Here is a 26,590-nt window from a genome sequence, read left to right on the forward strand (position 1 = left end):
ATCAGTATAATCAATAAACATTTAATAAGCGCCTGCCATGTGCCAGGCACTATGCTGTTTTGAATCAAACTTGGCACTAGTCAAGATATATGTCAATGTATTATCATTAGTCTCTATATTTTGCTCTATATACAAAGTCTTGAACATCTCAGTAAAGGCCCATTTTGTGTCAAGAAATCAAGCTTATGGACAGGGTAGTGAGATTCACTGTCAGTCAAACCTCTGCTGGCAAATGCAGTGGCCTCTGGTAACCATCTCTCTACTAATATAGAATGGTTCCCAAACTTTCCAAAATGGAATCTATATAAAAAACAAAGAGTTTACTTGGGCCAACATAAGCTAGTATTGGTGCATGTTGGTAAGGCAGCTGATTAAGTTTTTGAAAGCTTTTTCACATTTGTCTGTTCATCTATCTCCAAAAGATTTTGTACACTTTAAGATAATTTTGCCTTTCTGGTTCTGGGGCTCTGCAATTGCATGTGTTTATAAGTGAGATCATTTAATGAGTTAACAAAAACAACACAGGATTTTTTTCAAAAACAGATTTGTGATAGTAACTACCAAATCCCCCAAAATTTATTGTCTTTAAGATTTTGTGGGGGCGATTACTTGAGAAGCACTGTCTCTGTCGGGAAACAAAGTGACCCACATTTTAACAGAAGCTCTGAAAAACTGGCATTTGTAAATTAATGGCTTCAAACCATCTTCTCCCAGCCAATAAGACATTTTAAGTTTCTCCTCATGTTTATCTGACGTCTTCCCAGTGTCATCAAAATACACTAACACTTCCAAATAGTTTATGTCCATTGCTTTCTCTTAGTCTGATTACTGAGTGCCCCCAAGTTGTTTGGGGGTATTCCCTCAAACTGGTAAAATCCAAGTGGACAGATAAAAGTATTCATTCTTTTCTTGTGTTTCTCAAATATAGGGATCTGATAGTGTCTTGTAGAGAAGTCCAGGACTAAAAATCATTGGCTGCCTAGCAAATAGTGCAAGGCAGTATCCATGGTATAGTGTATGGACCAACTTTAGGACTCATGTTCAAAGTTCTGTGATCAACACATATCCATATCTTTCCATTTTTTTATAGACTCCCATTGCTATGAGTAACATATAAAAGGCCTCTGGATTTTATGATGATATCATTAACCTTTGGTAACTTTCAAGCAGAAGGAAGTGTGTAACAGGGTCTTAGGGACATGCTCAGATAGCTTGCTTTTCTGAGTCCCATAACATGTCCTCTATCACCCAGGAATTTGAACAGTAGAAACCTTGGAGCCTGGATTCTAGAGGAATGTTGTAGCAAGCTAGCCTGGCAAGAGAGCCCTAATAAGTCAGAGTAATTAAGACTCACTGGGTGTGTGTGTGTGTGTGTGTGTGTGTGTGTGTGTGTGTGTGTGTGTGTGTGTGTGAGAGAGAGAGAGAGAGAGAGAGAGAGAGAGAGAGAGAGAGAGATGATTTCTGAGATTTTTGTCAGAGATGGAGGAATTCTCTTAGATCTTTCTCTAGTTCTCTAGTCTAGAGTTATTTAAAATAAAAAGTCACTGGTGGAGACTCTCTCCATCTGTTTCCAAAAAAGCAAAGGACTCATTATTATCCCAGATAAGATCCAACATGTAAAATTGGTTGTCCTGGCCTCTGTTTCCTGAAGATTTGGTATACTGCATTCTGCTTCTTCCCCAGGGTTCTTCTATAACATTAAGGGAATTATGGTAAAATGTCTAAGCTCTCGGCAAATGACTTCCCCCCTCCCCCACTACTGGTGTTCTCTCAAGTATAGGAAAGGCTCTCTGGCACCCTAGCACATTACTTTTTACAAAGAAATATTTACTTCAAAGATATAAAACAAATAAAAAAAACCCAGCTTAATTTGATTCCTATACAGCAAGCACATTCTCAGTTCCAAGTTCAATGACCACACACACACACACACACACACACACACACACACTCATTAAGTCCCAAGTATCATGGCTTATTAGGGCCTCCTTGCCAGGCTGGCTTACTACAATATCCCCCTGGAATCCTGGCTCCAAAGTTCCCATTGTTCAAACACCTGGGTGATAGAGGAAACAGAAAAGCAGACCATTGAGCATGCTCCTAAGACTCTGTTACACACTTCCTTCTTTGAAAGTTGTCAGGCCTTTGGGACTTGTAATATATCTTTTCCCCTCTCTCATTGGAAGATTATCAGGATTGCCCTGAGCACACTTTTATAGCAAGACAAAACCATCTGAGATAATGGAGGGAGATTTAGACTGTGTTGCCCACAGGTCTGCCTTTGTTCATTTGAGCTTCTTGCTATTTGTCCTTGAGACTGAGAACATTCAAAATGTACGCTGACAGCAGCCACAAATTTCTGCTGCTATTGTTCTGGGAGAACCTTTGGCAGGGAGCAATATGACATTAGAACAGAAGCAAGAGCAGGAGCTGGCATGCGGGGCACATCAGGTCTGGAAAGCAGAAGCCATAGTAAGTCCAAACTGGTAGATAAAACAGGCATTTTTTAAAATTTTATTTTAATATTTTTTATTTACTAGATGTATGCATGGGTAATTTTACAGCACTGATAACTGCCAAACCTTTTGTTCTAATTTTTCCCCTCCTCCCCCCCCAAGATGGCAGGTTGACCAATACATGTTAAATATGTTAGAGTATAAATTAAATACGATATATGAATACATGTCCAAACAGTTGTTTTGCTGTACAAAAAGAATCGGACTTTGAAATAGTGTACAATTAGCCTGTGAAGGAAATATGCAGGCGGACAAAAATAGAGGGATTGGGAATTCTATGTAGTGGTTCATAGTCATCCCAGAGTTCTTTCTCTGGGTGTAGCTGGTTCAGTTCATTACTGCTCTATTGGAACTGATTTGGTTCATCTCATTGTTGAAGAGGGCCATGCCCATCAGAATTGATCATCATATAGTATTATTGCTGCAGTATACAATGATCTCCTGGTCCTGCTCATTTCATTCAGCCTCAGTTCATCCAGGCCTTTCTGAAATCATCCTGTTGGTCATTTCTTACAGAACAAAAACCAGGCAATTTTCACAAACTTCATTGATTGGGACAGTGGCCAAGAAACCAGTTCACTTCTAAACCTTCTGGTTTCTCCCTTGCATTTATTATACAAGATAGATACTGTATCTCCTAAGTCTCGGTATTATATTCCAAGCCTGGAATTATATCGCCTTTCATCTCTATCTCTCAAGTTCCCTGATTTCTGAAAATGTATGTCTCCTCCCACATATTTAGTTCATTACCTATCTCTTTGGCAAGAGGTGGTAGTATTCTTCATCATCTTTTTCTCTGGAATCAAATTTAGTCATTGTATTATTGTTCAAAAGTGTTTCAAAGCTGTTCATTTTTACAATCTTTTTATGTTATAAATTGTTTTACTAGTTCTACTCACTTCATATTGTTTGTTAATCTAAATCTTCCTACGTTTCTCTGGAACGATTCTTTTTGTCATTACATTCACATGCCATAATTTTTTTCAATCATGCCCAAATTGATTGGCATGTACTTAGTTTTCAGCTCTTTGCCACTACAAAGCTATTAATATTTTTGTTGTACATGACCAATAAGAATGAAGGACTTGAAGTTTGGAAATGCTGCATTTGACTCCAACTCTAGAAACTTACCAGCCATGCAACTGTGGACAAATTATTTGACTTCTTTCAGATTCAATTTCTTCTATAAAATGTTTTTTTTTTCTCTTTCTTAGGCATTTTTTAAACCAGATGCTAATTTCTCAAATAGGGAAGCATTAGGATATGGAAAGCCAAATATAGTTAGAGCAATACTTTGTAGTCAATAGGGAAACACAGAAGGATTTTGAGCAGAAGAGTGATATGATTAGATGTGTATACAAAGGGTTTTAATAAGTCATGAATTGGAGAGAGAAAAGGATAGAAGTAGAATGTCTAGTAAGGAGGACACTACAGTTATCTAGATATGTAATAATGAAAATGTGTATTTGACTAATTATAAAAATAAAGAAGACAGGGAAAATTTGGAAGGTAGATGTTAGGATTACTAAGTGAGAACTGAGGTTGTCTGGACAGTGACAAGGTGAGAATTCAGGTTTTCTGGACAATTACAAGGTGAGAACTCAGGTTGACTTGATAGAAGGAGCAAGCCCATTGGCTGAAGTGGTTCTTCCCAGAAGCCCTTGCATTATCCCATGCCCATTCTCTGGGAGGATAAAGAGGACAGCACTCCAGGAAGAGAAGAAGACTCTGCATTGCATCAGGCTTGACGGGGCTCTCTGCAGGAAGGGAAGTCACTTCTAAGGACAAGAGTTAACAGCAACTACCTGGAGACAACGGTTCGGTACAGGAAGAAGAATCTGTCTGAGAGATTTGAGTAGACACAGCAGATCTCTTCCCAGAGAGCGATCCAGCAGCTTCTAGAGACAACAGCTCACTACAGGTAGAGATGTAAGCATTAGGATTTAGGAACTAATTAAATGTGGAAAGGAAAGGGAAAATGAGTTAAAAAACTAAACTGAGGTTTTGGAGTGCTTGTATTTTATACAAGAATGTTATGCAAGAACAGTAAGTCTATTAGCAACATTCATTTTGATTTTGACCTCATCAAGTTGGCTCCTAGAATTAACCCTGAGTGAAATATTTTGTGACTTTAAGCTTCCAGGAGCTAAAGCTCCAGACTCTTTAAGAATAAGCCCTCTAGAAGACAGACTTGGCTTTAGGAAGTCCCAAGTTTGAATCTAAGCTCAAACGCTTGCTGTGTAGGTGTAGAAAAGTCCCTTGACCTCTCTCAGTCTTACTTTCTTCTTCTGTAAAATAGGGATAAATAGCACCTCCCTCATCAGTTTTTTTAGTCAATAATAAATATTTATTAGTACTTATTATGTACAAGTTCTTAAAATTTAAGAACTTTAGAATCAATTGTATGACATGGGAGACACTGGCACAGGACTGTCCAGCATGGTGTGCCTTCACCAGAGAAAGTGCTGTGCTTTATGAACAAAACAAAATTGAATTAGCTCAGAAGAAATGCAACATGCATAAAGTTAAAGAAACCGCCCCAAATGTTCATAAGATCTATTTGTGTGTGACTTGTGGCAGAGCCTTCTGAGCTCATAATAGTCTGATCAGCCACAGTCAGACACAAGGTAACTCGACTCTAACATAGTGATATCATTTTGGTCCTCTTCAAGAACAAAGGACTACTAACAATCAATTATGTGCAAGGTACTGTCCCTTGTTGTGAAGAGCAAATAAGATTATATTGGTAGAGATCTTTGCAAAACTGAAAATACTAAATCTAGCTATTATTATAGGGTCAAAAGATTTAAAGGACTAAATGAATATTAAGTTAGATACATATTCTTTGCCTTTATTTTATCTGTTCAAATAGCACTTTTAACATATAGTCTGAAAGTCAATATACATTTATCAAATCTCTATTATATGCCAGGCACTGTGCTAGGCGCTAGAGATACAAAAAGAGGCAAAAGATATAGTTATGTATTTATATTAATGGTAGTGAGGAGATTGATATGTTAGAAAGACAGTGTGGGTTAGTGGAAAGAATGCTGGGTTTGGAGTCAGGAGACTTGGCTTCATATGTCACAAAGCAATTGTGAAGATTAAATAAAATAATGTAAATAAAATATTTTCAAAAGTTTAAACTGTAATATAAATGTCAGTTAGTATTGTAATCATCATTCTTATTTAGCACTTATACTAATGAGCTATATTATCTTGGGCATGTTTTATTTTTCTCTGAGTCTTAGTTTTCTTATCTATAAAATAGGAATAATAAATTTTTGTGTTATCTACCTTATTGGGCTGTTATAAAGTGCTTCTCATACATTAAAATACTATATAAGTGTAAATTACTTATGCTATTACAACTGCTATGACCATATGACAATTGTTCAAAGAGGAAAATACTTTTATAAAAATCATATTGAAACACTGAAGCTGTTAAAACAAACAATTAGAATTTTGGCATAATGGTTAATATTTGCTTTTTAAACTATTTTTAAGGAGTAAGAGCAAAAATGTTCCTAGACTGATTTGAGTTCAGAATACATTTAAATAAGTTTGATAAAGAGGAAGAATTGAAGATCTTTAAAAAAGATCTGGAGGACAGTTATACTCTTAGTTTTTTTACCAATTTTTGCAGGGAAGGAAGGAAGGAAAGAGAAAAAGAAGGAAGAAAGGAAGAAAGGAAGGAAGGAAGAAAGGAAGGAAGGAAGGAAGGAAGGAAGGAAGGAAGGAAGGAAGGAAGGAAGGAAGGAAGGAAGGAAGGAAGGAAGGAAGGAAGGAAGGAAGGAAGGAAGGAAGGAAGGAAGGAAGAAAAAAGAGAATGTTTGTCATTCAGACAGCACAAGTAGTTAAGCTGGCCCACAATGACACAATTTATTCATCAGAAAGAATTTGTTGCCACAGCTCCAGTGAGAGACAGGGCAGATTAAACAATGACAAAAAAAAAAGAAGAATGCAACTTTAACTGCCTGTCCCTGCACAACCATTCATTGTAGCACCAGCATAACAGTGGGACTATTGGACAGAACACAGCAAGTATAAATGAATCCCAGTATAGAAGAGACTGAAGATTTGGGGTTAAAGTACAGTACCCAGAACTTTGGGCTTAATTTATTCATTGTTTTTAATACTGATAACTACGCTGAGTTCATCTTTAAGCTTTCTTTGGACAGATGAAGTGAGCATAAACTTTGGTCAGCTGCTTTCCATACAAAAGACAGGAATTTCATTGCTTAAATAAGAGATATCAAAACAATTCTGAGGAAAAGGAAGAAGACCAAGACTGAAGCTGTAAGAGAATCCAACAGTGAAGATGGTAGGCTGCCAGGAATGCAGGGCAGAAGAGGAGATGGGGGACATCTATACCCCCAAATTATCACACAAGGTAATATGAATGCTTCTCTCATAATGTGGCTTCTTCTCTTTCTAAGAAACTATCAAAATGGTTTTTAAGTTAATAGCACAGTATTCTGTGAGTGTAAAAAATAATATGCTTCATTGTTCTATCTATACTAAAAGTAAACTATTACAATTCTGTATTTAAGTTAGACAAATGATAAAAAGGAAAGCTAAATTAAGACCAACATTTCTTTCCTCCCTTACTGTTACATGTGTGCCTGATAAAAGAAATATTTTAATACATTATTATTAAGACATAAACTAAGAAATATCACTGTCAAAGAGAACACAAAACTCTCATAAAGACACTTTCTTCAGGGTCTATGCTTTGGGATTTTCAAAACATAATAAGAAGGTTCTTTTGATATGTAGGGATAACATTTGAAAATTGGACACACTGATCTAAATGAATCTCTCATTAGAATTCTGGTACATATTTGGGTAAAGGGGAAGCCTTCCCATGCCTTTTAAATTCCTCTGAATATAAAGTCAATCATACCCTTCGATATGAAAAAGTCAGAGCCTAGTCATAGGTTTGCCCCATCTTCCATATCCTGGCTTATAGAAGAACAAGGATCAGAGCTTCATTATAATGCTTTTGAAAGTTGTTGACTCCTGGTCTAATTATTGTCTTCTGCATAAAGTAGGTCCCTGACTACTAAGTTAAGTAAAATGATTGCTAGATCCTAATAAGTTAAACCATTCCTGTTGGCTTAATTTTTTCTTTAATTCCAGAAAATTTTAATATTGAAAGCTTATCATTTATTTTATTACAAAGAGTTAGGGAAGCCTTCATGTCACACTAGTTATTATAGAGATTACTGGGTGCCAATGGGAAAAGTTTAATCTTTTTTTTGCCCCCCGGGTCATAGACATAAATTCTGGACACCAGGTAACTTGATTCTATGCCTTTTCTAAATAGACACTTCCCCCCTGCTCCTTATTTCATGGCTTATCCTGCCAAAACAGTTATTTATGATTTTCTGTACTTCATTTATCTTATCATTTTATCTTCCAAATGGAGGTGGTAGATTATTATTAATCTATTTCATTTACTCAAGAAATTTTACACTTACTATATACAGAGGGAAAGAGAAAATATCTCTCTACCTTTATAAATCTTATAGTCTAGTAAAGAAAGTGACATCAATAGGCAAAGTTAACTTAGTCTCGCCACATTAAAGAATCAAGAAACAAAATGATGTGAGATATACAAAGGTAGCTCCCCAAGCAAAGAATCAAGGAAGGCAACATGGAAGAGGCAGCATTTGTATTTTGAAGGATAGGCAAGACTTCAACAGGTGTAGAATTTTAAGAACTTGAGGGAAGGCATACCAGGCACAGGAAAGCATAGAAACATCAGATCTTTGATCATATTTTAAAGTAACCTATTAAGACTGGAACATAGGATGTATAGAGAAGATCAGTATGAATGAAGGCTAGAAAAGTAAGATAGCAGGAGGTTTAGAAGGTGGAAAACCTTGAACAACAGACAATGAAGTTTGGATTTTATTTGTGAAGCCATAAGAAGTCACTAAAGAAATGGGATGAAAATTAATTAAAACAATGCTTTTAAAATTTTGTTTGAAAATGACAAAAGACATCAGAAAATGGAAAGGGACAGCTAATTTAAACTATGGCTAATGAGTTCCATTAAGTAGCACACCTATATTTACTTTGTTGTTCTGTTCTAGAGATGTTTTATTTCTTTGATTTAAAAATTGTTTCTGTCTTATTTTATTTTAGAATTAGGGCTGATTAACTTAGTTTTGTCCTGTAAATAGTAGTTAAAGAGGGGATTGTACTAAATCAGGGGTTCTTTGTTAGAGATCCAGAGACCTCCATGCATTTCATAAATATATTACAGAGAATCTGTGAACTTAAATGGGGGGAAAAAAAAAATATATATATATATATACATATATATATACATTAGTTTCCAAATGAAACGGCATTTTCTTCAATTATTAATTTTCAAAATATTCTGAGGTATCTAAAGATTTCATCAGATTGCCAGAGTTTCATGATACACAAAAAAGACTCCCTGAACTAGATAATCATTTCTACACTCCTAAACTTTGTGATTCTGAGTTTTCTTTTTTCTCATCTTCCCAATTTTACATAATTTTATTTTAGTGAATAAAAAAATTAAACAATTGCTATGTGCAATTCAAGAAGCTTAACTATTTGATAATAGATATCTAAGAATCCCCCAAACAGGGAACACAATGATATTAGAATTAAGTTTCTTGTGTGATTCCAACACACCACAAAATAGGTTACTTATTAATTTGATATAAATTATCCTGTGTGAGTCTAGCTAATTGTTTTGCCCTAAATATCACCAATTAACTTGATTTTCTAAAATTCAGTGCTAAGAAAGTCATTTAGTATGGAAAAATAATCTAAAATTATCTGGAATCATTGTTTAGAGAGATATAGGGAAACACCACTACCAACCAAAGGATCAGGAAGAGATGGCATTTGGATTTTAAAGGACAAGATTTCAACAAATGAAAAGTTCGTGGGAAAGCATTTCAGGCATAAAGAACTATATATGTGAATGCACTGAAGCAAGAGAGCTATTGATATATTGACCCTCATAGGGTATAGAGAGAAGTTTAGCATTGGAATCACAAGATTCATGCAAAAAGTTCTTTCTTTAAGCTATGATTTTTAAAATTCACTGGTTTTGTTTTTTATACCATTCTCATTTCTAGACATTCCTCTACCAACTTTAGCATCCATAAAACCCTCTGTTGGAACAAACAGGCAAAACCAACAACACAGTGACAAAGCCTAATGTTATATACAATATCTCATACCCATGGAACACTACTTATTTTCTGAGAAGAGAGGAGTATATTTCATCATCTATTCTATTGGACCAAGACTGCTTATACCTTTTTGTAGAATAGGAGGGAAAGGATGAGATTGAGGGTAGAATTCAGATCTGCAATTTCATAAACATAAGGAAATTCGTTTAATAGAGGTAAATAAGCCATAGTTCTGCAACTCCAAGTTTTAGAAAGTTGCCTGGGGACTAAGAGATTCAATGATTTTCTTAGTTACATTGTATATATATATATATATATATATATATATATATATATATATATATATATATATATATATATATATATATATATATGACACAGGACTTGAATTCAAGTTTTCTTGACTCTCAACAGTCATCTAACCACAATAATAAGTTGTGTCTTATAGGAATTATATACTTTTATACAAATGAAATCACAAATTCACTCCCTATTCCTATCTCTTTGGGGTGCTCAGAAAAAGAAATTGGCAGTCAGACAACTTCTCCTTCCTCAGATTGCTCACTGAATCACCCCACAAGAATACAAAAAGCTGTGGAACAAGAGGCTGGCTAGCCCTGAGAGGACCCTTTAAAAACTGGTTTTCCCCTTCCCTTCCTAGTGCCAGTCACTAAGAGAGAAACAGAACTGTTCTACTTTCTATTATTTGTCTGGTTTAGCTTTTAATGCCCCAGAACTAACACCCACTTAAAGTGGGAACTGGCATAAAAATAAGCAATTTTGTTCTATTCCCACAATGGATCCATGTGTTGCAAAATACCCGGACTCTCAACTCTTCAATCCTCTCCCACTCCATCTACCCTCTCAGGGCATGAAAGAAAAAAACTTTTTGTTCTCTAAATTGTACATTCATGCACTCTTACCCTTTCTGCTCTCCCTCAAAATAAATAAACAAACAAATGAATGAATGAATGGATAAATGAAAAGATAGACAAATTAATAAATCAAATAGAAATAGCAACATATCTTTTTATATTTAAATTTTTTTCTCATAAAGTCAAAATAAGAACTTGGGAGATATTTTCTATGTTTTTTGTTCTGGACCTATGATTCCATTGTTATAGGGAACCCAGGATGAGGAAAGAACCTCCCTCTATAAATGTAGGCCAGCACCAGCCTGACAATTGACAATTTTGAGAATCAACTAGAGCACTGAAAAGTTAAGTGATTTAATCAAAGTCTGCCATAGTTTCTGCCTTAACCTCTGCTTTATAAACTACCCCATAAGGCTTTTTTCAAGTAAACAATATATAAATATTTAATGTATGCTTACTATATGGAAAATATAAACAGGAAAAAGAAAAGGCATCATAATGACTTCTATAAGTAGAGAGGAAAAAATGATATTGCAGGCAAACCATAAAGCCAGGTATGCATATAGGATATTTGAAGACTATGGCATAGACTTGTTTGGCAAGAATAGAGAATTCACTTTCTGAGCCCTTCATATAATAGTAAGTACTGGGAGGAAAGGAATAGGGAAAAAAATAGACTATACTACCTCCCCCACAAGGAACTTATATTAGCTTTGGGGAACAGATTTTCTATTTCCTTTCTTCTCACCTCCTACTATAGCAATTCACACTGATTTTCATTTTTGGGTAATGGCGGTATTGGAAGGAGGAGGAATATAGGGTGAGGCCGTCATTGGTCAAAGTAGTAATCAATCAATCTATAAAATTTTTGAGAGGAAGAGTAATTACTGTGTGCAAGGAAGGTACTGTATGAGAATATGTGGGGTAATACAAAGGAACATAAATGCAGTTTTTGCTCTACAGAAACTTTATCTTCCTCTTTATTTTCTATTATCTAGTTGGTTATATGAGACAAACATCTAGGAAGATAAATAGTAATATATGAAATATAGTTCAATAAAATAATACAAAAAATAAACAATGGTACGAAATGATAAACAACAAATTCTATCAGAATTACAAGTATTAAAAAATCAGGGTAAAGAACATTAGTTTTGGATTTTGAGGAACAAAGTTCAAATTTTACTCCTCCCACATCAATTATGATTTGGTGCACATCACTTTACTTCTCTGGACCTAAGTTTTCTCCTCTGTAAAATGAGGAGGTTGTAGTTCAGGAGTTTTTAATCTCATTATGTGTCATGGATCTCTTTGACAGTCTGTTGAAAACTTGGTACTCCTTTTCAAAATAATGTTTTAAACAGATAAAATAAAATAGGAAATCAATTATATTGAAATTCAGTTATCAAAATACTTTTGAAGTCTACTACAAGTTTATAGATGCAGATTAAGAACCTCTGTATTAGATGAGCTCTGCAGTCTCTTCCAGCCCAAAGACTAAATTCCTACGAGCTCCATAGGCCAGTGATCTCAGGCAGAATACCATAGTCATTTCCCAGTGTGCCAATGATAGCTGTTAGGTCATTTTAGCCTCAGGATTAAGGTCCTGGTAGAAATGATTTCCATTGAACAGAAAACTATTTAAACTTGGTCATCATTCCCATCCCGATCTTAATGGCTAGAGAGAATTAAAGTAAATACCCAATAATCTCTTCAAAGATTTCTGCTCTGCATTCAATATCTCTTCCTCTTACTTTGGCTTTCACTTCTGTATCCCATCTTCAATACACATTCAAGCATACATACACAATGCAGACTTAGTATTGGCTGTTTTCATTTAACATACAATTGTAATATCTTTGTCTCTCCCCCTTTCTTCCCTCTTTATCAGAACTTGACACAAGAATATCAACACATGAATACAAAATTGACAATGAATATCAAATATGACCCATGCACATCATCACACGAATATAAAATTTCCCAATAGAGATGGGATAGGAAAGCAAATTAAACATAAAGACTTTTACTTAATAATTATATGGTAGACCTCGTGTCATCCATACCAGAGTTGACTGCTTTAACAAAGGAAACTGTCTTTTTGGCAGACAGCTTCCAAATTTCCTTCCTTCTCTCTCTGTCATTGTATCAACCCCATCAATATGACTTATGTAAATAAATGCTGCAGAGTGTCTGTAAGATTTCATATTCTGTACCCTGTTTAATAAGAAATGCCCTACCTCCATAGTCTATTAATTAAGGAGGCAATCAATGCATAGTTAGAGTATGGCAGAGAAACTCAAAATGCAATAAAATCAGAGCACTGCTAAGTTGTTTTTTTTTTTTTTTTAATGAATAGCAAATTAGGGTCACTGTACTATAGTAATCACATTTTAAATTAGTTCTCTTGAGATTGACTTTAATAACCTCCATGTGTAGGTTAAGGAGAGGGAAGAAAAGGAAATTTAATTACCAAGGAAAAGCTCCATCTAAGAATTTGGGTGACATTAACCACATAATATTTTTTAGAGTGTATTTTTTTAAATACAGTTTGATAGTTTCTTTGCAAGACCAAACTACCATAGTAACATGAAACATTTTATCCTAAAGTTACCTGCATTTATTCAGGAATTTATTTTGAAGAAATATATCATGACAAATTCCTAATGTAAGGAAATGGGCCTTTTGTTTCAAACTTTGATTTATAGCAAAAATAATAATATATAAATAATAAAGAAGTATTTTAAAACACTGTAAGTTTGGGGATGCCAAGGATAAAAGAAGGATGCCAGGGGAATGGTGGTACATTGTACAGATTGATTGCACAAATCTACACTTTTGTCAGATATGGCCATGTACAGTCAATATGCAATTGTCCCATAATCTCCCAAAAGTCCTTTTATTCATTTTTTCTAGTTATAAATCTCAGTCTTAAAAGCAGTAGTGTATGAAGTAACTTCTGGGAAATAATATGCAGTAGTTATCCTAAACACCAATAAGTACTTTTACTTCTAAAGGACCATTTCCATTTCTGCCCTCTTCTTTTTCTCCTTAAGCAGATTTTCTCTTGCGTTTCTTACACAAATGTCCTTTTTCTGTCCTTTTTGGTAAGTAGCCTATAAGATGCCCTAGTCTTATATGGATAGGGTAGTATCTTATAGGACAAGGCTCACATCCTTGATTTTTTGATTCTTCACTGTTTCTCCTCTCCCCATATCCAATTTGCCTTTTGATTTCATCTTTTTAACATCTCTCTAAAATGCCCCCTTTCCTCAGCTAACACTTAGCACCACTCTAGTGCAGGCCTTCACTGCTTGAACTATAGCTATGGTCTGCTGCTGTGCCTTAAATCTCTTCCAACATCAATCCATCCTCCATTCAGTCACTAAAATGATTTTCTTAAAGCTCTGACCATGTCACCTCCCTACTCAGTAAACTCCAGTGGCTTCCAATTGCCTCCAGGATAAAAATACAAAATCTTCTGTTTGGCATTCAACCTCCTCCTACCTTTCCAGTCTTCTTATACCTTATTCCCCACATATTCCTCAACCTAATGACACTGGTCCCCTTGTTCTTCTACCAGCATGACACATCTGGCTCTGGGCATTTCCACTGGCTATTCCCATGCTTGGAATGTTTTCCATCTTCATTTTTACCTGCTAGCTTCCCTGATTTCCTTTAAGTCCCAACTAAAATTTCATCTTCTACAAGAAGATTTTTCCAACCATAATTCTTAATTATTTCCTATTTATCCCATATATACTTTGCATTATAGATAAATCTTTTGTTGTCTCCTCTATTAGTTGTGAACTCCTTGGGGATAGGGATTTTTGGTTGCCTTTTTGCATTACCAGCATTTAGCATAGTGACTGGTACATGGCAGGTACTTAATATTTATTGACTGACTGAAAGCCGGATTGTGCAGGGCAGTAAGTGCCAGGCTATGGAATTTATATTTTATCCCACTAGTAGGAGAGAGACACTAAAGATCTATGAACAAAGAATATGAAGACCAGAAGATCAACTAGCAAATTACTGCAATAGTGAAGGAAAGAAATAATATGAAACTGACTAGGATGATGAAATATGGATGAAGAGAAAGATATATGTGAGAACTGTACAGATAAGATCAAAAGGATTTAGTTACATAATATGAAAAAAGACTCAAAGATGAATCTAAGGTTTTGAATACAGATAATTGGGAAAATGGAGGTATAATCTATAGAAACAGGAAAATTGGGAAGAGGGGCAAGTTTAAGAGAGAGGAAAGTGATTATTTCAATTCTGGACACTTTAAGGTTGAGATGCCGATTTGATAGTCACATGAATATATATATATATATATATATATATATATCCATGGTGATTCAGAAATCCAAAATGTCATTTTTTACACTTGCTGGGTTCTCTGGGGTAATGTGCTAATGCACCACACTCTAGGATGCTTTATTCCTTCCTAATTCAGGCTATAGGCATAGATAAAGACATGGATTTGGATAAGGGAGAATAAGCTTAATATAACTTTTTAAGATTTTGGGGTTTGGTTAGGTTTGGTTTTTTTTACATGAGGGATGAGACTATATTTAATCATCTAGTAGTCATCAATTGTATCTGAAGGCACTTCTAGAAGAGGGTCTACGGAAGTGTTTTGAGCAATGGTTATATCCCTAGAATAAGTGCATAACCCTAGGTCATAGTGAAGGATAATCCCCATTTATAGGTGGAAAGGGGGTTAATTAAAAATTAGTCTTGTTAAGATAATAAATGATGAAGACAGTTAATGTAGGAGGTGTTATAGAAATATAAGTGCATTAGTGCATCATTGAGTAGAACTGTGAATCAGAACAATTATCTTGGAAAGAAATGTGAAATTATGTAAATAAGGTACTAAAATGTTCCAAGAGATTGATAAAAAGAAACATTTAAAACATAAATTGTTAGATAAAAGAATTGGAAATAAAGTAGTTGTTCATCAAATTGGGAATAGTTAAACAATTTGTGGTACATATATATAATGGAATATTATTGTATGGTAAAAAATAAAAATGATGAATGCAATAAACACAGAGAAGCATGAAAAGAGTTACTTGATCTAATGAAGAGTGAAGTAAGTAGAGCCAAGAAAACCACAGCAATATAAAAGGAAGGGAAAATAAACAAAAATATTACTGTAGAATTAGCAAGCACAGTGGGAAAGAAGAGATATGAGAAGGCAACCCTAATACACAAATCTTATACACTGCAAATGTTTTCTTTCTTTTTTCCTATAAAGCTTTTTATTTTTATTTTCAAAATATATACATGGATAATTTGACAATATTGACCCTTGCATAGCCTTGTGTTGCAGATTTTCTTTTCCTTCCCTCTCCCCCCTCCCCAAGATGACAAGCAATTCAATATATGTTAAAATATGTTAAATCCAATATGCATAAACATATTTATACAATTCTCTTGCTGCACAAGAGAAATCAGATCCAAAAAAAAAAAAAGAAAGTAAATGAGTAAAAAAACAAAATGCAACCTAACAACAACAAAAAGAGTGAGACTGCTATGTTGTAATCCACACTCAGTCCCCACAGTCTCTCTCTGGGTATAGATGGGTCTCTTCATCACAAGATCATTGGAACTGGCATCAATCATCTCATTGTTGGAAAGAGCCAAGTCCATCAGAATAGATCGTTATATAATATTGATGTTGCTGTGTACAATAATCTCCTGGTTCTGCTCATTTCACTCAGCATCAGTTCATGTAAGTTTCTCCAGGCCCTTCTGAAATCATTCTCTGGATCATTTCTTATGAACGGTAGTATCCCATTACATTAATATGCCATAATTTATTCAGCCATTCTCCATCTGATGGGCATCTACTCAGTTTTCAGTTTCTGTCCACTACAAAAAGGGCTGCCACAAACATTTTTCTGCAGATATTTTCAGACTTTTTGATACATTGATTTATATATGTAGATTTTTTGTCCTTTTTCTTTTTTAATATTTAAAAATACTATTTGATACATATATATATATATATAATGCCTCTTTGGAAAGGAGAGGGATATGTAAATATTTTGTCTTATTTTTAATATTAAAAATACTATTAGATATATATAATGTCTCTCCAGAGAGGCAGTCTAAAAGAAAAAAGTACATATTAACAAGGGATGATATTATCATCAGGCAGTCAAGGTACTAAAAAGAGAAAGTGAACTCCTTGAGATAAAAAGAACTGTTTTACTTTGTTTTGTATCTCTAGTGCCGGAATTATCAAAATAAGCATTTATCAAATGCCCTCTATTCATCAGGTACCGTGCTAAATGCTGAGAATTCAAAGAAAGACCTCGTCTCTAATAGGGGAGATAAAACAGCTATGTACACATAAGATAAAATAAGCTTTAAGGGCAAGAGGGAGAAGCAGAAATCACAAAAGCCTTTTTATAGAAGGTAGGATTTTAGGTGGATATTGAAGAAAACCAGGCAAGCCAAGGGGCAGAAGTAGGGGCTAGCCAGTGAAAATTCTGGGAAAAGAAAAAGTACTGTATGTTTATTGACTGACTGACTGACAGTCTTAGAAGCAGGAGGCACTGAAGGGATGGCAAGAGAAGTCAAATGAGATCCCTCTGTGGCTGAGCAGCCACAAAGCTTAGAGCAGCTTGGGGGAGTCAGGTTACCTGCCAGATAGTTTTCCTTGTGTATCTGTATCCATGTGCCACAAAAGAATGATTCTGGAGGTAGTTATCTCTCTAATGCTCCCATGGCACAACCAACTTTGAGATGAGGGGATCAGAGTGTCCTCTATTAGGTAATCAACTTTTGCTCTTGCTGACCTTGAAGAATAGATTCATCCCCAATTGAACTTTCTGGTTTTATCTATTATTAAATCTCAAGTGACTTTTGACATCATTCAGTATACACAGTAAAAGGGGGACAACCTGCATGCACAAATACCCTGGAGAGGTCATCCAGGACCTCCAGGCTCTCAACAAAGTATTGCTTAATAGTGAAGAAGGCTATTCTGCTTTTGCCTCCATGCCCACTTTAAATACAACCAGCTTTGCAATGCCAGTAAGGTGGACTGTGAAGGAGAAAAGGGAAAATGGAGACAGAAAAAAATATAAGTCTAAATCAGGACTTTTTAACCTAAGTTCCCTGAACTTAAAAAAAAAAAAAGTGCTTTGATAACTGTATCTCAATATAAATTTCCTTCCTTTGTAATTCTCTATATTATATGTATACGTGCATATTGTATACTCTATATTGTATATATATATATATGTATATATATATATATATATTTATATGTAAAAATATTATTCTAAAAAAGGGTCTACAGGCTTCACTAGACTGCCATGATCCCCTTCAAAAAAAATAAGTCAAGAACTCCTGTTCTAAATAAATTCTGTGCTTATTGGATTCACATCCACTTACTCTGGATACTGTTCTACTCTATCATTGTATATTTCAACATTGGACTGGATTAGAACTATGACACTTGAAACTAAATTCTCAAAATTCACCAAATCCTCTACATCTCTCCTTAGCATCCTCATAAATACTACCAATTAGAACATATAACTTTCTCTTACTATTTAATTTTGTGAATTTTTTTCCCAATGAAAATGTCAGATGTGCATGAAAATTGGATGGGCAAAGGTACAAAATCATTTATAAATTGACATTTAAGCATTTGCATCACCCACAAAAAATGTAGTATTTTGCTCAAATCCCTTGATAAATGTGCTTTTATTTCACACTGTCTTTTAGTCATATGTCTGTGGACCTATATCCCTTCAGGGAGGGAGAAAAAATATGTTGACTATTCCTGTATGATGAAGTCTGCATTTGGAGGTTTGATTAAGCTGAACTACATGTAAGATTGCTTGTAAATAAATAATTAGATAATAATTAAACAATAAGTGATTGTAAAGCACTTAGAAAGTAAAAGTGTTTATAAATACTAACAAGTAATAATAACAATAATTTCATCATGACTACACAGCTGCTGATGTTGATAAGTACAATTTATTCCAGCTAAGGGCAATTTTAATTTATGCAAAAATGTTGCTGTCATAACTGTTTTGCTCAAGCAAAATAGAATGAAATGTTGTACTTAAGCTTTTTTATTTTGTTATTTAAGCTAATTTTAATTTATTTAGGTAAAAACATTTCTTCTTTAGTACCATCGCTAATCCAGAGATCGAGGAATATATTTGTATTAATTTTTATATTATTAATAAATTTGATTTATTAAAACAGTAGAACTCCTCTGAGGTAAAACTAGGTGGACAAATGCAAGTTGGGGACTAAATCAAAAGAAAAAAATGGAGTTTTAATGATTGTACCTCATTCTCTTCTCCTTCACTCTCTGATAAAGAGGTGACCCTATTCGATAGCAAGGTTAAACCCTTGTACATATATTTTTTATACCATCTTCTCTTGTTTTCTCAAGAAGATTGCTCCCATGATCATCTTCCCCCTTATTCTAATTTCCTAATTTTCATCATCTATTGGTGCCTTCCCTGCACTTAAAAAAACCTGACTAATTTAATTTTTTAATTGGCAAAATTCCTTTATCTCTCCTTCCTATCTCACCCCTGCATTGAAAAAGAAAATCTTTATATTAAATTACACTCAAAACAAATTCCCATATCATCCATATCTATAAAATGTTCCATCTAAACCTTGAATTCATCACTTCTCTCCAAGTAATTAGCAACCTCGAGAACAATACTTAGCCATTGTTTTAATCAGAATTCTTAAGTTTTTCAAAGTTTTTTTATGATATTTTTATTATTATTGTTTAAATTATTATCCTGGTTCTGCTTACTTCATTCTATATCTGTTTATACAAATATTCCCAGGCTTCTCTGAAAATATTTCCTTCATTTCTTATAACAAAATAGTATTTCAGCATATTCATATACTTTAATTGCAGCCATTCTACAACTGATGGACACTGGCTTGATGTCTACTTCTTGGCTGCTAGGAAAAGAGCTGTTATGATTTATTTTTGTATTTATAAATCCTATTCTTCTTTCTTTGATCTCTGTGGGCTACTGACCTAGGAGTGTTAGTTAGCACTGGATCAGAGTATGCACAATCTAATAACCTTTAAGACATAGTGTTTTCCAGAATGGGTAGATCACTTCACAGTGTGTTAATGTATCTGTTTTCAACAAGCAATGTTTATGTTAATGTTACCTGTTTTCTCATTGTTCCTCCAGCATTTGTCATTTTCCTTTTCATCAACTTTACCTATCTGATAAATGTGAGGTAAAATTTTAAGAGGTGCTTTAATTTGCATTTCTCTAATAACAAAAATATCATAAAGACAATTGGTTCTCAAATTTTAATTTGGTCATTTTAAAAGTATGGCTATTAATATTTAAATTTCTATTCATATCATTTTACTGTTTATTGATTGGACAATGACTCTTATTCTTATAAATTTGAATCAGTTACTTATATATCCTTGAAATGAACCTTTATCAGAGAAATTTGCTACAAAGTTTTTTTCCCTCAGTTATATGCTTCGCCTCTACTTTTAACTGCATTGGTCTGATTTATTGGGGGAAAACTTTTTAATTTTAAGTAACAAAAATTGTCCATTGTATTTTTTATCACCTCCTTCATCGATGATGAATTATTTCCCTATTCTTGGATTTAAAAGGTAATTTCTTCCATGTTTTTCTCCTTTTTTTGAATGTCCACATTTCTTTCTTTTTTCCCTCCTGAGGCAATTGGGGTTAAGTGACTTGCCCAGGGTCACACAGCTAGGAAGTGTTAAGTGTCATGTGATCACATTTGAACTCGGGTCTTCCTGAATTCAGGGCTGGTGATCTATCCACTGCTCCATCTAGCTGCCTCCTGCATTTATTTCTAATGGGAAAAAGGTGATAAGGACTTGAACTATGGTGATACCTATATGAATGGAAAGAAGGGGACAAATATGATAGATGTTAAAGCTAAAATATGACAAAGTTTGGAAACACTTTTCTAGATTCTGAGGTTTTGAAGTCAGAGGACCTCGGTTTGAACCCCAGAACAACTACTTAGCACTTATGTGAGCGTAGGCAAAGCATTTCATCACACTGAATCTTGGTTTCTTAACCTATAAAATATTATAAAAAATTTATAAAATAAAAGGATTAGATTAGACAATCACTCAGATCCCCATGATTCTCTGATTCTTCTCCTCTCCTCTTATATATAAGAGAGAATATCTATCTATATTTACATATATATATATGAAACTCCTTTCTTCTTCTGAGTAATAGATCAGTATGTCAACTGCTTGTAGGACCAAGATGGTTCATCAGCACCTCAAATACAAGTACAAAACTGGATGTATTATCTATTTGTCTTTAAGCCTACTTTTTTCTTCTTTCTTCATCATTTCTGTAGGTGGCTCCACCATTCACCCAGTCTCCTTTGAAAACTTAGTGCTCTTTTTGTTTCTTTCTCCCCCATCCCTCATCTCTCATGTTCAATTAGTTTCTAAATCCTGTTGATTTTGTAACTGCAATAGCTCTTGAGTCCATTCCCTTCTCTTCCTCACAATCTGAATTGCCACACTGGGAAACCTCCGTCCTAGAGCAGTGGAAAGATTCCTCTCTTCACTGATGATTCCTTTTCCCATGGCCATTTTAGGAAGTTTCTTAACCATACTCCATCTCACTCTCATCTCCATTCTTTCTGGATTATACATCCTTCTCCTCATCTGCTGCATTATCCTTATTTGGGTATTTTCCTCTCTCCCCACTCTTTTTAATATTTCCTAAATTTGTTATCTTCTTCCATTAGGACATAAAGTCCTTGAGATCAGGGACTGTTAAATGCTTTTGCTTTTATTTTTATTTCTAAAACTTAGCAGAATGCTTGGCACATAGTACCTAATAAATGCACTCACACTCATATATATGATATATCCATTATTATCTACCACTCTTAGTATATACATAAAGTATCCATTTCTCCATATATAAGTGTATGTATATGTGTGTATATCTATCTCTCTATCTCCACCTCTATCCCCCTCTTATTCATCTCTCTTCCTTATATATGTATACATTAAGATATATCCATTATTATCCATCTCTCAGCTTATATCTATGTCGATCTCTCCATATATATGTATATATATATATATATATGTATATGTGTGTGTGTGTATATCTATCTCTCTATCTCCACTTCTATCTATCTCTTATTCATCTCTCTCCCATATATATATAAAGCTATATATCCATCATTTCTATCTCTCTCAATATAGATATAAAATACCCATCTCTATATGTATATGTATATATATATGTGTGTGTGTATCTCTTTATCTCCCCCTCTATCCACCTCTTTTCATCTCTCCCATAAATATGTATACATTAAGCTACATATCCATTTTTATCCATCTCTCTCAATTTGTATATGTAAAATATCCATTTCTCTATGTATATGTATATATGTGTGTATATCTATTTCTCTTATCTCTAACTCTGTCCACATTTTATTCATCTTTCTCCCATATATATGTATAAATTAAGATATATAGCCATTATTATCCATCTCTCTCAGTCTCTCCATATTTATGTATATATATATGTGTCTCTTTCTCTGTCTTTGCTTCTTCTCTCTCCTCTCTCTCTGTCTCTCTCTCTCTTTCTTTCCCTCCCCCCCCTGTCTCTCTGGTTCTGTCTCTCTGTCTGTCTCTCTGGTTCTGTCTCTCTGTCTCTGTCTCCCTCTATCTCTGTCTCTCTGTCTCTCTCTCTTTCTCAGAACTGTAAATCCCTCTGAATGGCATTCAACTTCTCCACATCCTGGTGCCCCATTACCTTTTGATCCTTATCTCATTAGGCACCTATCCACACACTCTGTACTGCACATCAGACTACTTTTTTACGGTGCATTTGGCCATCTTCTCCACAGATTTTTCCCTGGCTCCCTTAGTCAGTGAGTACTTTTGTCCTGGACCTTACAAAGCATTTTTTTGACTCCTCCAGTGTATTTTTCATGTACAGTTGTATTTGTCTGCATGTAGCTCCCCCAGTACTTAGCAAAGTGCTGTCTGCCTAGGAAGTGATTCCTAGAAGTGTGCCTGAAGAATGAGTTCAGGTTGGGGGCTTTCCCAGGGCAGCAATTTCCGAACAAATGACCCTGCATCTGTGCCCCCAAGGTGCCCCCAAGGTCACAGTCACGTTTCTCCTCTCATGAAGGGACATCCTAGTATTTCTTCTCAAGTTACCCTGTGCACCTCAGCAAACGGTCCTTCTTATCTATGTAGTGCAGCCCTCCTCCTCTCAGCCAGACGACAGTCCTTTGCCTCCAAATTAAAAAGAGATACAAAAGCCCCAAGTTCTGCTGCTGGGTGCATGGGCCGCCCTGCCAATAGAGCCCCTACCTCCAATGGAGTGGTACTAGGATGACAGTAGCCAACCAGAGAGCCTCATGCAAATGAGACTACTGTATCCCATCCCAGCTGCTTCAGTGCCGGCTCGTTGTTATAGTGATAAAGTGAGGCCTTGCCGCCCTGCGTCTCCTGGAAAGAAGGGGAAGGGAGAAAAAAGCCAAACCACAAAACAACCAAACCCTTTAGTCCCTCCAGGGAAGGAGGAAAGAAGAGGGGGGGTGGGGGAAGTATGTGACAAAGAAAACATTTTCCGCCTGGAAGGAGAACAACAGAAGGGGGAGAGCGCCGGGAGCATTTGCTGGCCATGCCAGTGCTCACCACTGATGCTGAGTCAGAAACAGGTATCCCAAAATCCCTTTCTAATGAGCTTCCCTCAGGAACCATGGAGGAAATAGAGCACACATGTCCTCAGCCTCGACTGGTAAGTACAGACAAAGGATGCAGTGCATGGGTGCTTGTACACATGTGTGCAGAGGTGGGTGTCAAAATGGGGCTTTGCCTTTCCTCTGTCTCCACAGAAATTTAGTCACAAAGGAATTGGTGGTGGTGTCTCAGCTGGTCGGGAAAGCAATGTGGGAGGGTTTTCATAAACGAAAATCTGACAACAGCCTAATGCTGTCTAATACTTCCAGTCAGGGAGGTTTTTAGCTTCTAAGGAACAATTGCATTGGCTGGGTGAGAAACAGGCTGCTTTGAATAAACTGTGTTTCTGTGTTGGGCAGGAAGGGATAGTGTTCCCCTTTAGGTGAGGGATTCGCTTCTGAAGAGAAAAGGATGGTTTGGAAATGGCATTTCTTTGATTTATCCTGGGGAAATCCCTCCTTCAGTAATAAACTGGAGCAAAGGTATCCATCCTCGCTGGTGGTGAGCTTTGGGGGAAAGAAAAAGGACAGGCAGGCAAAACTTCTACCTTCATCTGAAAAAGAAAACAGCCTCTCAAAGCTGCGTTCTAAATGGTGTGACCGTCACACCTGGGTCTGAAATGAGGTGTAAGATTTACAGAGTACACCGCTAGGCTTTCACTTCAGGTAGGTGGGACTGGAGCTTGCTCCATTTGGAGAAGAGAGAGCTGTGTTAATGAGTGTCTGAAATAGTGTGTTGTAAGGTGTCAGCCCCTCAGGATGGAGGGCCGGTTTTCATCTGGGGAGTCCTGAATTTGGCCAGCTACTCTACTGCTGTTCAGGATCCCTACCTTGGCTTTGTAGGTTCGCTCTGCGTGGTCCCTAAAGTGAGGCCTTCCTAACCGGGAAACGCCAAAAGGGATGGCTCACTTTCTGTTTTCTGAAGTCCTGTGAAACTTTGGGTGGCCTTGTTTTTCTTCTCTTTTTTAAACAATGGAAGAGACAAGATCCCATCACCTCTCTGTCTTGGAAGTGAAGTACAAACATAGGATCATATTCTTTAGGATTGGAATCAGGCTGTAGACCATCTTTAGTCTAATATCCTCATTTTACAGATGAGAAAACTGAGGTCTGGAAGGTATTAAATGTTTGTGTTATGTATTCAATCAGAAATGGAAGAATTTTCTGAGGCAATATATACTATAACATTTACAAAATTAAATGTTCTTAGACTAAAAGTCTAGCCCCAAAGAGAATATAGACTTCCTAATAAAGATTCAAGAATAGGTTTAAAATAACTTTGAATAAAGCAGGGAACAATGGGAAAATGTTGCAGCTCTGTGTTCATTAAGTCTTTCCTCTTTTGGAGGCGTCTTCTTCTCCATCAGAAGGCCATGTATTTTCTGAGGGTCTCTTACTCTTAAGTTGTCAACAACGGAATCACTGTCACTTCCCCACAACACTACAGTGTGCACTGAAGGACATGGACAGTCATGCTCCAGAGTCCCCATGCCAGCATAGACCCCATAAAGGAAGGCAGGTCGCAACACTTTTCCAATAATTTAGAACTAGGTGTTGTAACTTATTAGATTTAAAGATAAGGTCTAAACTAGATGTTTGGAACTAGACTGATGTTAGAAGTCATTTATGCAATTAACCAGATTTTTTGGAAAAATCTACACTGATGTTTAAATAATTCTTCATAATTATAGCATAGCAGTGAAGAGGCAATCATGGCAATACTTTAAGTATATGTCTGTAGTGGCCTTTCATTTACTTTTAAAAGAATTGCCTAGGAAAAGTTGAGAAGGAGGAGGACCTTCCAAGTCACAGACAGACTATTCATGCTGTTCATTATTTTGGTGTTTTGCTTGTATTTCTTTGCCTTCTTTAAATCATTTTACTACCCTCTAGTGTTTCTTCCTGAAGGGTAAGTGAGGGAAAGGAAAGACAGACATTATTTCTTGTTCACAGCTTTAATTTAAGATAAAGTAGGGAAAAGAGGTTAAATCCATTGGTTAAACTGTTTCCAGTATCCCATGTTTGGATTTCAATTTTCTAATATTATCATGGGTAATTAAAATTTGGAATTAATTAAATAGAGACTATAGCCAACTGGAAAATCACTTTCAATTTTGGTATATTAGAAATATTTCCAGATTTTACAACCTAGAGAAATTATTTTCTCTCTCTCTGGGCCTTAGTTTTGACATATATAAAATGAGAAAATTAGAATAGACACTCTTTGAAATCCTATTTCTTATGAGAGAATTTTATTTGTTGGTGTAGAGCTATAGTCTAAATAATCATGTTGTTTAGTTGGTTTTTTTTATTGCATCCAATTCTTTATGATCCCATTTGGAATTTTCTTGGCAGAGATACTGAAGTGGTTTGCCATTTACTTCTCCAACTCATTTTACAGATGAGGAAACTGAGGCAAACAGCATTTAGTGACTTACCCAGGGTTTCAAAGTCTTCCTGACTTCAAGTCCACTTTGCCACCTAGTTGCCTTAAATGAATCTACCCATTCTTTATATTTACACTTCAAGGACTATAACATATAGAGCTGGAAATTAACTCCTTTATTTTATATGTTATAGTGTTAGAGGGATGATGTGGTGATGAGGGTTTGCTTGACTTATTGTCCAGGTTTCCTTCTGTATTCTGCAAAGTAGTATCCAAAAATCTATTAATCCTCTTTTGACCCCCCAGCCAAAGATAGGATTTCTGATTAAAAAACAAAACAAAACACTTCAGATATATGCATCTCTATCTCTTTTCTGGAGATACATTTCTTTAGTTGCCTCTTCCCGAGTATATTTTCCTATACCCCTGAATAGTAAATGCCAGAGAGGTTAATATTAATTTTAAAAAACAAACTAAAATTTAAAAAAATAAATAAGTAATGGTTGCCCACCATCCTCCATCCAGAGGAAAAGGCTTCAGGTTCCCATGATGGTACTCAAGGAGGAAAAAAAAGAAACAGGATATTGCTTTGGAGGTCTATAGTCTGAAAGGAAGTGGAGAAGGGAGAATTGTTCAGCAACATAGTCCACTTTTCTTCATCCTGTTGTAATTCTTTCTGAATCATTCAATAGAATAATTTATATCTCATAAAAAGATCACTTGATGTGACCATGTCTTTTACATTTTTGTTAAATCTCATTTTTGTTTCTGTTGTTAGGTAATAGGCTTTTAAGGACCACTTCTTTGCAGTTTACCCTAAATTAAATATCTAATAAAATATTTGGGGTATGTTTGGACATATACATATAC

The 26,590-nt window shown here is 35.4% G+C and overlaps 1 protein-coding gene across 5 annotated transcripts in view; it reads left to right on the forward strand.

The window, feature by feature from the left end:
* Positions 1-2,164: 2,164 nt before the first annotated feature.
* PCYT1B (phosphate cytidylyltransferase 1B, choline) overlaps positions 2,165-26,590 on the forward strand; it is a 116,526-nt gene continuing 92,100 nt past the window's right edge. The window contains exon 1 of one of the 5 annotated variants that reach the window (XM_074300895.1): positions 2,165-2,472. In XM_074300895.1, the coding sequence (XP_074156996.1) occupies positions 2,401-2,472 (72 nt within the window). In that variant the 5' untranslated portion in view covers positions 2,165-2,400. Of the gene's footprint in view, positions 2,473-6,696; positions 6,910-23,028; positions 23,394-26,590 lie in introns of those variants that run through there. The other 4 variants (XM_074300898.1, XM_074300896.1, XM_074300897.1 and 1 more) reach the window with 4 other exon arrangements.

This window comes from Sminthopsis crassicaudata, chromosome 3 (assembly GCF_048593235.1).
Source record: "Sminthopsis crassicaudata isolate SCR6 chromosome 3, ASM4859323v1, whole genome shotgun sequence".
Lineage (NCBI taxonomy): Eukaryota > Metazoa > Chordata > Mammalia > Dasyuromorphia > Dasyuridae > Sminthopsis > Sminthopsis crassicaudata.